Source organism: Empidonax traillii, unplaced genomic scaffold (genome assembly GCF_003031625.1).
Source record: "Empidonax traillii isolate 1590-97213 ecotype Southwest subspecies unplaced genomic scaffold, ASM303162v1 scaffold226:size936269, whole genome shotgun sequence".
Taxonomy (NCBI): Eukaryota; Metazoa; Chordata; class Aves; order Passeriformes; family Tyrannidae; genus Empidonax; species Empidonax traillii.
In genome coordinates this window covers 900033-913212 of record NW_020955419.1, presented here as the reverse complement: position 1 = coordinate 913212, position 13180 = coordinate 900033, and the positions used below count along the sequence as shown (strand labels likewise).

The window sequence follows — 13180 nt, the reverse complement described above, 5'->3', positions numbered from 1 at the left end:
TAAACAGCTCTCACTGTGTGGCTGAGGAGCAGCAGAGCTGGCAAGGGAGAAGCTGCAAGTTTGTGAAATGGAATAGAAGCAGGAATGATTTTACTTCCGTGTGCTTCAGCTTACAGGCATTCAATGCAGTCCAGACAGTTATTCACCATTTTAACAATGGCACCATGTGAAGCTTTTCTCTCCTGGACATCTTTGTTCCCTCTGATTCATTCTCTGGTTTGGATTAATTACCCTTCTCTTTTCCCACTCTGTGCCTGAGGATCAGCGGTGGTCTGAGTAGGCCATGAGCTGAACACACTGGGTGTTGTTTTGGCACCGTGTGAAGTGCCAGTAGGTGTTAATGATTGAGGCAGAGGAAGGCAAAGGTTCTCAATCTGTGTGTAAGGTCCTTGCAGGAAGCTCGTTCTGTGCTCAGGTCCCTGCAGTTGAGCTCTGGCTGGCAGCTCAGCCCTGATTCATTGGGTTCCCACTGTATTCTTTGCACTGTCACCACTGCTGGCCTTGTGCCTGTTATGCATCTCCTGTGCAGTCCCCTCCAGATCTCAGGGAAGGCTCCTTTTTACTCTACTGCATGAGGATTGAGTGCTCTCTGTACTCAGTTCCCCAAGTACTAGTTTCTTCACAAGGCTCTCTAACCAGTGATTTGTTTATAGTAATTGTTAAAAAGGGGGGAAAAAAATCAACTTAAATACCCAGCCCCTTCAAACAGAAATTTATTTCTAAATGGATGCTTCAAATATCTCATTTTGGTGTCAAATTGATGGATCAAACTTCTTTTTTAAATGAAATTGGCTGGGGGCTTGCACAGCTAGCAGAGCATGTCTGCCAGCAATATTTCCCTTGTCCTCCATTTGCTACTCTGTTCATTTAGATTATCAGATCTTATGAGCAGGGACTGTGCACAGCAGCAGAGGGCTTTTCGGTACAGTTGCAGCCTCCCAGTGCCACTGCCAGACATATGAGTAATTGGTTGAGCAGCTCTGCAGAGCAGTCTCCTTACACCGTCCAAGCTGAAATGCAGAAGTAAAAAAATCCATTCTGAGAGATGAAGAATCATAAAATCATAAGCCTGGAAGGGACCAAAAATCATGAAGAAAACCCTTTTCTCGAGGAAAAATTCCTTGTGAACCTGTCTGGCACACTCCTTAAGAGTCATTCTGTAATCTTGAAATGTGCTTCTGGGATCTTCTCTCTTCATTGTTGCTTGTAAGGCAGCTTTAAATTAATGATAAGGAAGCCATTCAGGGCATGGGCTGTGCTGAGGTTCACAGCTTTCATTCTGAATGAGAGATTAAAGTAAACTGATATTGAAAACAAGGAAGGAGAAACAAACACAGTCAGTAAGCCTATAAAGTCTTAGCCAATTGCAATGGCGAACATCCTGCTGGCGAGGGTGACCTTGAATGAACTAAGGGGGATAAAGTCACCAGCCTGGACTGACGGCTGAAGAATCAGGCTGGATTCTAGCAAACAGAGAGCAGATTCCTGACAAGAGTCTTCTGAGCTGTGGCAATGGCTTCTCGGTGTCGGAAATGTGGACAACAGGTACCCAGGAATCTGCCTTTCACCGCTGTCCGGATCACGGAGGGAGAAATGAAATCTTACCATGATTTTATAGGAGGATGCATTAGGCTGGAGCGCATGGCAAAGAAAGGTATGTACAGCATCTTTAAACAAAATAGCATCTTCTCTTAGTGGGAGCTGCATTGCATTCCCAGGCAATTTGCAAAAAGGGGATTATATTTCTAATGCTTTCTCTGAGGAGTCAGTGACAGATAAGGGCAACTGGCTGGATTTGGATATTAACTCAGGTGTGGCTGCAGGATTTTACTTGGCTATCTATTTCTGGGGATACTTGCAATGATTTGACCTAAAGAATGTTAAAATGAATGTTAGACTCATTCTGAATAAATATTTATTTACCTCAGATGTCAGACACCGAGTTTTCTATATATGTCAGGAGCAGGTATTTGCTGTGAAAGGAAAATACTTTTTTGAGATGAATGCAAGAAACTGGGGCAGTGGGTTTCATGACCCAGATGAACCTGTCACCCTGTGCTCCTAAATTACTATGTAGAAGGTCACTATCTTTCTCTCAGTAAAGATTCTAGTTTCACTGTACTCAGAAAGTTGGACTATGGAGCTTTTTGTGCTCTGTGTGAGTCAGCCTGGGTACAGGGCAGTATTCTGCTCTCAGTGGGTTGCTAGTATAAGATGCTGGTGTCCTGGCAATTTCTGCTAAGTGCATTTTAACTCTGGAGTGATAGTAGTTGAAATCTAGGCTGTTGACTGCTTAGTCACACATCAGGATTGCTGAATCATAGAACGCTTTTTCTTTATGTGCCATTTGAAAGAAAGATTAACCAAAGAGCCCCCTTTCATTTGCTCTGTTAACTTGAATAAATACTTAGTAAACATCAAATCCATTATAACGTGTTCACTAGTACGTGATGAAAAGATCCCCAAAAGCATGAAATATGATTGTATTTTCAAGTTGAATTGCTTATTATGATTTAATTAGCTCTTCAGCAAAGAGAGTTGCATTCAGTGTGGTAAATGGAGAATATTCTGCAGAAAAAGAGGTGGACCAGAAGCAGGACATCGGCCGGCAGCTACTGCCTACTGGGGTTTGCAGATGCTTTCTTTAATAGGGCTCTAACACACAATGTCAGGGTTTGAAAACTGCAAAGCCAGTCTATTGTACCTCTGCTTCTGTGGGTGATCCATCCGTGCTGATCTTTGGGCTCAGTGCCTACCTATGCATTGCTGTGTTTGGCTGACCTCTCAGTCACACTGATATTTCCAGCTGCACTCTTTGTGCTGTGGCATTCTGAGTTCAGCACAGTATGGCAGAAATGTCTGGTATCCCAATAAAAGACAGCGGAATTCACTGAAGTTCCTTCCTGGATGTTTGATCAGGTGCTTCCAGGTTGCTTATGGCTCTGGGGGCCCATGGGCCTGTTGGAGGCAGAGCTCAGGCATCTGCTGTTCTTTTCTTCCTGTAGGTACAGAGGGGAAGAGACTGGTAAGAGCTTTGCCATGGTTACTGTTCCCAGGGAAACATCTTCTCTGCCTTTCATGCTGAGAGGCTGGCTACCTGGCATAGTATTATGGGAGAAAATCCCTTGGAAAATCATTTTCTGCTGGAGAACAGATAATGTGTCAAATCACCCTGAGCCTGTTGCCATTTTGTGTGGCAGAAAGCATGGTTGCTGCTTTAGTTCTAAATTCTGCCAATGAAGTTGTGGGGGGGGGGTAGAAGTTCAGTTATTGCCAGGGACAAGGTGCTTCCTGCTGCAGGTGTTAGAGCTGGGTGAGCTGTGAGAACACACTGGGGCATCACTGTGTGTGGGGACAACGTGAGAAGGGGGCTAAGGAGCTGGCAAGGTGGCATAGGAATGAATTAGTAACAACACTGCCTGGGTTCCTTCCTCCTGCTCAGAACTGACTTTGACCCTGTGCTCATCTTTGGTCTTGTTTTGGCCTGTTTTCTTACCTGTACAGTAGGAATAGAATTACCTGCCTCCATAAAAGTGGATCCTGGTGATGTAGTTATGACTGTCCTTTGATGATTAGGTCAGTTTTCCTTTGTAATCTGTAGTGCATAAACATAGAGAAAGAAAGATGATCTGTCCCAGAGAACTTGGATTCTGCCTGTCCCTTCTTGCTAGTCCTAAAACTAAGATTCACTGACAAACTCTAGGGATGTGTGCCTTTTTCCCTGTGGCATGTTCTGACTTACCATCACCTGGGGCTACCCTTGCTGCAATGTAAAGATCCAGGTGGAATGTTGCTGAGCTCTAATTGGCTGGTACTTACTCAGTGCTTCAGGCACTCCAAAAAATGGAGCATTGTTCGCATACAGACCACGTCTGTTGAACCCTGCGAATATTCTGTGGCAATTTTCTCTCTTATTAAATATTACAACGAGAAGAGATGGAAGGCATGCAGGTAACTACAGCAGAAATAGAGGCCAGGTGGCTGCAGTGGCCTGCAGGTAACCTGCCTTTCAGCAGCAGTACCCACAGCAAGCAGTGCTGTGCCAAGCTATTCCATTCCCTGGATCACACGAGTCTCAAGGCTTCCTTTGAACCACCGTGATTTGTTCTGATGAGTGGTCGGAAGTGTGGTTGTAGTCTCCTGTTCAGGTAAAGAGATGAAACCAGTGAATGCTTGCAAAAAGAAAGTTCTGCTGTGAGGGGCCAGCTGAAGGGCGGTTTTCCTCTAGCCACGTGATGCCTGCTCAGAGCTCCACAGCCCCCACTCCCTGCAACAGGCTACATGAGCTGCCTACGGGTACTGAAGGCCCCTCTGGGGTCTGGTGTACAAATGGTGCTATTTTGAGTACCAGTGTGTGACCTTGAGACTCTCTAGGATCTGCAGCTCCAAGGTGCTAGTTATAGCACAGCTATGAGAACCAAAGGGAAGGAGCCCTGAGAGAGCCAGGCAAGAAATGTGACAGGGACTCCAGTCCAGCGTTGATCCTTGCTGGAGTGCTCTCAGTTCCTCACGAAACAGACACTGAAGGTGAAAGCAAAGCGTAGCCTCTCGTCATGAAATACATCATTCTTGGACTGTGGCTCATGTGCCCTTTTAGCACTGACATGAATACTCATGTCACCCAGCTGCTGATGAACATCTTTAATGCTCCAGGACACCTCCTACCAAACTGGCCCTCTCTGTCCCCAGATGCTCCCAATTAGCCTGCCTTGTTGAGATGCTCCAGCCTGCCAATGGGACCACACACCTACGGGGGCTTTACATGGCTGAATGATTCTTTGCTGGTTAGACTGTGTCTCTGCATGCTGTGGGGCTTGGGGCTTCCTGTGGATTATATATTTTTAAGGGAATAAATATGTGGTTTTCCTCTGTGCTCAAGGCTGGTGTCTGCATAAATCAGGGTAATGAATCTACAGACACTAAGGAATATGCAGTTCATTACTGCTATTCAGGCTATTCAGGATTTTGCTGCTACTGCAAAACCAGGAAAGAGCCTCCTTGCCAGTGGGATGGGGATCTGTCTGCTGTGCTAACAGAGGGTTTCTGATTTTGTCCTCTGTAGAGCAGAGGAATACTGCACTTCTGTCTGTCCAGCCATCCTGGGAACCTGTTCTCAGTCCTACTACTGTGTCTGTCTTACTGCTGGAGTTGAAAGGTGGTTCTTCATGTCTGTCTGTTCAAGAAGGGAAAGGGACTGAAGTACTGGAGCAGTTAAGGAGTTACAGTGCTATCTCTGGAAGGAATTCCCATCTGTATTGAGTCCAGGCTGAAATTTCTTGGACTTTTTGGAGCTTCTCCATCTTTAGTAGTAAAATATTAATGAGAAGTGCTTTCCTTTCCCACAAGGCTGACCTTTCCACAAAGGTGCTGGTTACTGGAGAAAGTGACTATTTCATGTGAAGACAGAAACCTGCAGTATAAGTGGAAGGAATTTCTAAACCCCTTGAGACTCAGTCACAGTGCCTCCTCTTGCACTGTTCAGAATTGTTCATATTGTATTTGCATTCAGTATCTCTTTTCCTATTTAATATAAAATGCTACCTAGGGAACCTGGGGTAATTTTTCAGCTGGCTTTCACTGCAGAGAAAACAGTTAAATTAAAATATTCTGTTTCCCACAGAGGTTTCTCTAAGAGAAGATCTTTATCTTGGATGCCTGTGTCTCTTTTCACCTGTTCCCATTGATATGCAGCATGCTCTGCTGCACCTAAGCAACACTAAACCCTGCTTACCTAATCAGAAAAGTCCAGAGAATTGGGAGGAAAATAGGGAAGGCAGAACTTGATTTCCATTTTAAAAGAATTTTGAGAGATAAGTAGTACTGAGAAGATCAAGAGAACAAATTCTCAGAGGGCAAGTTATAGCAGAGGCCTTCTGGGTATTTATGTTTTTCCCTTCCTCCCAGGATACCAGAACAAGAAACAATTCAGTGAAATGGAAAAGCATTAAACATGGAGAGACAGATTGCTGTAATTGGCAATGTTTTGTTAACTTGTGGGACTTATTACCACAATATAATAGCACAGTTTGCTTTTTTTATATGCCTAAATTGTAGTGTAAACTGTCTGGGGAGCAGATTTCAGGGGGAAATGGTGCTGAATATACTGGGAGGTTGGAGAACACCAGTGCAGAGCTCTCCCTCTGGTTATGCCCACAGAGCTTATTCTCCAATTTCAGCCAGTTCTGATGTTTCAAACCCCTCTTAAAGACCCAATTCTGCTGTATTGATCTTTTATACAAATTGTGCTGCTGCTTTATTACCTGAATCTTGCTGTGGATTAGCCTGCCCTGTGAGGTTTCTAAGCCATGGACTTTCCTTCTTCACCACCTGTACGTTATCAAGTAGAATTACTCATGCTCAATATAAAAGAACGATAAAGAAAGCTTGGTTGTAGCAGCCCACCTATTTAGACTATGCCAAGTGTCTTGTTGCACAAATTTCTGCTCCTATTAGTTAATTCCATTTTTCAAGGGGAAAAAACCCAATCCTCCAGGCTTTTACATCAGACAATAATTATTGACCAAAGATTTATTTTTTCACCTTTTTCTAAGCCAGGATATCTCAGCATCTTTGTTCTGCACAGAGTCAATGCCTTATTCATATTCAGAACCTGTTCCTGTGAGTCATTAAATTGGGGATTGGTGAGTTCAGGCTACTTGTCTAATGAGTCACTACCTTGAGCCAGTGTGCAGCTGGGTGGGCCTCTGAGGAGCAGGGTCTACAAGTCTGAAGATCTGACTTTGAAACTGTGATACTGTTGATTAGTAAGGTCATCATCTGCTAGCATTGGGAAAAGCTGAGGTGAGATGGGAAGAGGTAAAGAGAGGGGATACTCTGTTCCATTTTCCCTCGACTTTACCACTAGACTCAAAAAGCGAGATCTGCCACAGAATGGATGAAAATGGGGGCAACTATTACGTTTTTAAGTCAAAATCACAATAAAGACCAATAGGCTGTAAATGAAAGTGGGAGCTTTGAAACACAAGCCAATTTCTTTGTGTTAGGCCAGCTCTAGCGGAAACTCTGGATTTGCAGTTGCCTGGAGTCTTTAACATAAGATTAAAGAGCTTTCCAGAATGCTGGTTTAATCCAATTTCTGTGAACATCTTGTGTGTTCAACAAGTCAAACACGATGAACCTAGTGGACCTCCCTGGTCCTGCAGTGAAAGAATCTGGGAAGATCTCTGGGTTAGAGGCACTTGGGGATGAGCCATTCCTTGTCAAGCTTTTGTAGACCCACACCCACAGGTGTGACCACATGAACACGTGGGGTCAGATGCTCGCATGGTACAAGTTATTTCAGTCAAACTGGGGTGTGTTGTAGCAACTGAGGATCAGGTCCTTGAATATTATTATTTTAAGTAAACTTAAATGTGTACTGCAGATGCTTCCTAGTAACAAAAACTGGAACATCACTATTACTCTATTCTACGTGCTGAGTCCTGGTGGGACAGTATTTGGATAGTTCAAAATACTGTTCTGCTGAGAGAGGCCCAACTAAGCCTTTTCAGCCTAACAGAGACATTTTACAGATGCTGACTAAAATTGCCTTTACTAATTACCCAAATAAAAAATGTCTGACCTGTGTAAATCTATTTTATGAAACTGAAAGTGCTGCCTGATGAGCTTTCCTTTGAGCATGTAGTGGACCAAGAGGAATTTCTTGGTGCCTCTTCTGTGGTGAGTTCATTCCTCTCCTTATCTCTGGAATCCAGCATGAGGTCAGTAATTCACTTTTGTTTGCAGAGTGAATTCTAACTTCACAGCTGGATCTGCTTCTTTTTGCAGCGTCTCTACACACAGGGTAAACTGATTTTTGGACTGTAATCATCTGGCACTCTTAACAGCCACTTAGATAGATGTGACACTTGTCCATAACGCTTTGGAGCTTTTCCCACCTGTGCTCCTCGGGAGTCCCGGCAGGGAGGTGGCGGATGGTGCCCGGGAGAGGGCAGTGGCTACCCCAGAGCTGGCTGGGACTCCGCTGAACGCGGGCTCTTCGGTTGTTTTGGGCTTCCCCCGGAGCTGAGCCGGGCTCGGTCGTAACTGCGCTGTTGTCTGTTCGCTGTGCACAAGCAGAGCTGGAGGGGAATCTCTCACCTGAGAGCAAAACGTATCTGATGGGAGACGTGTTTTGTGAATTCGTTATTACACGTGGACATTTATACTGGTACAGGCAGCAGAGGGTAACATTATACACTCACTACAGCAGTAAATTCACTTGTTTAGCACGCAGTGTAGGAGAGGCTGGGGAAAGGAAGTGCAGTGTAAAAATCATACTGTGCATCTTGCCACTTTCCTACTCTGCCTTTATCTGCCAAGTAGTGTTTGTCTGCAACACTACTCATACATATCTCATACATATCTCATACCAGCACAGTGATTCTCTGCTTTGATTTGGCATTTATCTGTAACTACACAGAAAATTGTGTTAGTTTTCTCATGCTATACTATAAACATTGTGAGAATTGTGTTGGTTGGCTGATGGGGTGAGGATGGAAATGGTGGGTGTGTTGTCCTTAAGACTGATCCACTGCAGTAGTCTGTCTGTCTGAACAACTTTGGTCTGTTGTTCATTTTACAGGTGGGGGATACTGAGGCTGGCTGGTGACCTGGATTCCTCTCCCCATTCCTCAGTTTCCCTATATATAAAATGAATGACACTTGTCTTTTTTTGTGCCTGATTGATGGCAAGACTTAGAGAAGAAACGAGATGTTACCACTAGATCACACACCCTAGGGGACAGCAGCTGTGCTGTACCCTGGGTGAAAGAGTGACTTGTATCCAAAGTTACTGAGCTGCTGGGGGTTGTGGTAGTAAAATAACAATTTTATCAATGAATCTAATGTTAAAGTGGTGAGCCAGTATTGCTTTAGACAGCTGTAGATGGAACACTACCATCAGCACACAACGGAAAAGCACATGTACACCCCTCATGCACTGTGCAAACTTGTGTCCTACAAGATATGTAGAACTGATTCCTCCCTGGCTCAAGAGCTGCAGTCGTGTTTCCAACCAAATTCATGGGTCTCATGTAGTCTTCTCTGTCTTTAAATAACAGGTCTGTGCTCTGGTGTTTGGGTGTGCCTTTGGGAGAGTACTCCAAGACAGCAATTCACAGCAGCACTGCTGGTTTCCATTGGCCCTGGTACTCTGCTATTTGAAGTTATTTTAATGAAAGCCTTTTCCATGCCTTAGTCTGAGCAAGTGAGTCTGTTTTGTTGGTTATTGGGCTGTACTTTTATTTGTTTGTGTTAAGCTGTGAATGTCTCCCAAGTGTCCAGGGGCCTGAGTGCGGAGCTGCCTGGGCGGGAAGAAGCAGCTGCACCCTGGGGAGGGTTAAAGCCTGGGTACGGGGAGAGTCAGAGGTCTGCTGTGGTTTGCCTTGAAGCAGTTACTAAGCAATTTGTGCAGTCTCCTCCAGGAGAGCGTCAGCTCTTTGCTGCACTGTTGGTTGGATCCAGGATTGCTTCCACAGAACGCTGCCTCTCTCCATCCCTTCCCTCTGCCTCGGCTGAACTCCTTGCCACAGCGGGACTGCCGGGAATCCAGTCTGGACACACGGGAGGGCACGTGCTTGTGAGTGTGTGTGGGTCTGAAGGGGAGGCATCGCTCTGTGCAGCATCTCTGTTGCTTTTTCTAACGGGATCTGAGCTGTGATGGTGGTGACAGCTTGGAGGAGGCTGCAGGAGGTGGCTGGGTCTCCTTGGGCAGAGGGGTGGGCTGTGGGCAGTGTTGGTCCCGTTACACATACTCAGAGTGCTGCTGGCAGCAGTGGTGGCTGCTGTGGCTCACTGTCTGTCTCCAGTGACAGTAACCAAGGAAATATTTTTGAGCTAACTGGCCTCTGCTCAGGACTGAGCATTTCCGAGCTCCTGAGCTCAGAAGTTCTGTGAATAGGCTCTGAAGTGATTTTGCTGGATGCAATAGTTCAGAGCAGAGCCAGTGGGTAGAATTTTTCTAAGATACTGTTTCAGCTGTGAAACTGTCTGCTGGCAAGCTCTGGGAGGAAGGAATGAAGTCTGCTGTGCAGTCTGCTGTATCTCTTGATTAGCTCAGTGTCCAGGCATTGTAGTTAGAGTATTTTAGATTTGCAGTTTGCCACACGTGGTTTTTGTTATTCACGATGAATTTTAATATGACATTGTGGAAATGTTCTTTTGTTCTATTCTCCGAGCAGGAATTTGTGTTCTAGCAATCCAACATTGTTGTGAAGCACACACAAAATTTGGGTTAATTTCTTCAGTGCTGAGATAGAGCTTGGTCTTTAATGTCTTTTCATAGGGAAGTTTCAGTTTTGTGGATAGTAGGATATAACATCCCCCCATCATGTCCCTGCATGAGCTCTTTGAAATCAAGCAAAATCTGTCTCAAAAAAAAAAAAAAAAAAAAAAGATTTGCTGAGCAAATGCTGTGGAATTGTGTGTTTCTTTAGATCTTTGCTGATTATGGGTTGTTCATAATGCATAGTGAAGATTTGTTAATAATTTCTTATATACCTCTTATGATTTTACAGAAATACTGTAAGAACTATCTTCATAATAGGCTGGGATATGAAAGCACCTGAACAGAACAGTGGGAGTACTTTAAGAATTTTCTATTAGTTTGTAGAATTTCACTTTTATGGGGATTATTCATCAAGGATTACATGTGTGTGGAAATGCATAGTGCATTCTGGCAGTAAGTCATCAAAATCCTTGACGTGTGACTATAGATATAAATTTATACACACCAGTGTATTTTTGTAGAATGTACCAGTACTAAAGCTAAATACCAGTTTACCTATATAGCAGATTTTGATTTTTTTTTTGATTTGCCAATCATTTTAAAGACAACTTCTTAAAAACAAAACAAAACAAAACAAAACAATCCCAGTTGGACAAAAACATCCAAGGATTGTTTCTGGAGAAGTGGTTAAATGGAAAAAGTAGGAAAATGTGTTTCTTCATCCAAGGAAGTCTATACCAAAATATTTTGAAGCTGGCTTAGAAAGCTGACATAAAGCCTAGAGGGTGCATGTCAGCAGTAGCAGCACTGCATGTAAGAGTAGCAGGGACACATCCTGCCTGTAACAGCCTGCTTGTCAATTTGACACAGAATAATTGATGTTTAAACTATACATAGGCCCAATTGAGAACTGTCAACTTCACTATTTCTGAGTCTGGGGTTCCCCGGGCTCAGATTTTATGTCTGTGTCTGAACTTCCTGGCCATCTGCTATCATTTTACATTAATATATATTTACATGTTTAACAAAACAGGACTTCAAGCATTTCCTCTTGTTTCAGTGCAGCTGCATATAGACTTAACTCTGCCTCACACACATGCTTGAGGGGTCAGAATCAGAAACCACCTGAAAGGCTGGATCTAAATTCAGGTTTGGATCCAAAATAAGTGGTTCACTTGCATTTCCAGTGTAAAGAAGGAGCATGCTGGACAATTTGTGACTTAAAATTCACTGCAAGCAAGTCCATGGAAAGTCCTTAGAGTTTGCTAATTGCTGGTGTGATCTTGAGGGTGAACTAAAAATTTCACTTCTATGTAGTGGCAATGTTGACCTGCAAATAATTGGGAATGTGGTCTGTACTGTCTGTAGTCCTTACATTCTTACCTGGACAGTGTTCAAATGTCTCCTCTGGAGGTTTTCTACAATGACTGCTTTGAGTCTCTCTTGCATCTTTCCTTCAGTAAGCTGCAAACAAAGGTTTGTGTGAATGGCTTTTGCCACACGTACCTACTCAAGAAACTGAAATTGAGGGGATTTCCAGTTGGGAGGACAAGATTTCAGTTCTTTGACATGAACAGCTCTCCTTTCTCCCACTTCCAAGTCAGCCACAGTAGACTCCTAATGTGTATTATGCCTGCCTGTGAAAACAAATTCTTTAAGTCTGTAACCACTCCTGGAACACAGGAAAATGCAGCCACTGAACAAGTCTTTTCAGTCTGTGACCTCTCCACTCCTGGAATTTTATGTCAAAATGAGCATCAAAATTAGTAAAGGAAATTAATTGAAAAAATGCAGAGATCCAAAGTAATTTGAGCAGTCTTCCCTGAAAGACTTCAAACCAGCAGAAATGTTTAATGTGCCTGCAGAGCCAAGCTCAGGTCAAGCTGTACACCCATCCATCGTTAGGCTGTGCAGAATGCCTTGGAAATACTGATCACAACTTAGTGTAATGGCAGGAGAAAACTTGAGAGCAGATCTGCTGTGCAACAGAAAATCCCCTCAGGCACCAGTTCAGCTTCTGCCCATGCAGACACCAAGAGTCACAGGTTTCTGAGCTCTTCAGAGAAAGGTGCATTTCTAGCCTTTCCCTCTTTCATGGAGATTGTTTGGGAAAGCTTGTGAGGCAATTCCATCCACACCATGGTCTGTCCCCTTTTCAAGAGATTGGAATATATTGGAAGTGCATCACTCAAGACAGTCAGAATCTTGCTCCTAACCTTGCTTGTCCAGATTTCTGCTACATTAGCGTACATAAAGTCAGGCTGCTGTTACAACTAAACCACCAACTTCTAGGGATACCTCCAGACACGAACCAGTTACTTAAATATTTTAGAAGAATTTTGTGTCTCTGGAAGTTGGTGAGCAAGCTTCACGATGAAGTTTGGTTTTAATGAGAAGAGAAATTGAATTTGAGCAGATACTCTTTTTAAGTTTTACGGTTGTACTTGGTGAAAAATTGATCTGGGATAAAAGATGACATCAGTCACTTTAGCTATGCTGCGTTTTGCTTTTGCTCTAAGCTGATCTTAGTCTGATTGTCTTCTGGAAGGGGTAGTTCTGGCTTTGCCCTTTGGCCCCCCTGCATTACCAGCACTTTACCCTTCAAGCAGCTCTGCAGAGAACTAACCCAGATTAGAAGCAATTCCACTAAGGAAAGGATTGCTTCACTTTTTTTACAATAACTTTATTCCTGGCTTGGTTTTCAGTTGACTCAACACAGGTTAGAAAAAGAAGAGGTAGTGGGACTATGCAAAGGAATAAGATAAAGGATAGGAGTTCCTCTCTGTTTATAGCTGGATTTTAGTTCCTGTTTCAATCTGTAGCACGCACTTGTATCAGTAACTGATCTTGCTTTTCTCTGTCTGGGCTGTGAGAATAAACAAACCTTTTCAAAATTAAACAGAAGGCACAAATGGTGAGAAAGAGAAATAAATAATAAATAAAAACCAAAAA

General features: G+C 43.6%; 1 protein-coding gene across 14 annotated transcripts in view; it reads left to right on the top strand.

Annotated features, from left to right (window-relative positions):
- LOC114059477 (guanine nucleotide exchange factor DBS-like) overlaps window positions 1-13180 on the top strand; it is a 162057-nt gene that overhangs the window by 19346 nt on the left and 129531 nt on the right. For 10 of the 14 annotated variants that reach the window (XR_003571671.1, XM_027887957.1, XM_027887969.1 and 7 more), the window contains exon 1: window positions 994-1654. The exons of 2 other annotated variants lie outside the window; for them this stretch is intronic. Coding sequence is in view for 10 of the 12 variants with exons in the window: in XM_027887957.1 (XP_027743758.1) it covers window positions 1513-1654 (142 nt within the window). In the remaining 2 variants the exon portion in view is untranslated. Of the gene's footprint in view, window positions 1-992; window positions 1655-9482; window positions 9581-13180 lie in introns of those variants that run through there. 2 more of the 14 variants (XM_027887962.1, XM_027887965.1) reach the window with 2 other exon arrangements.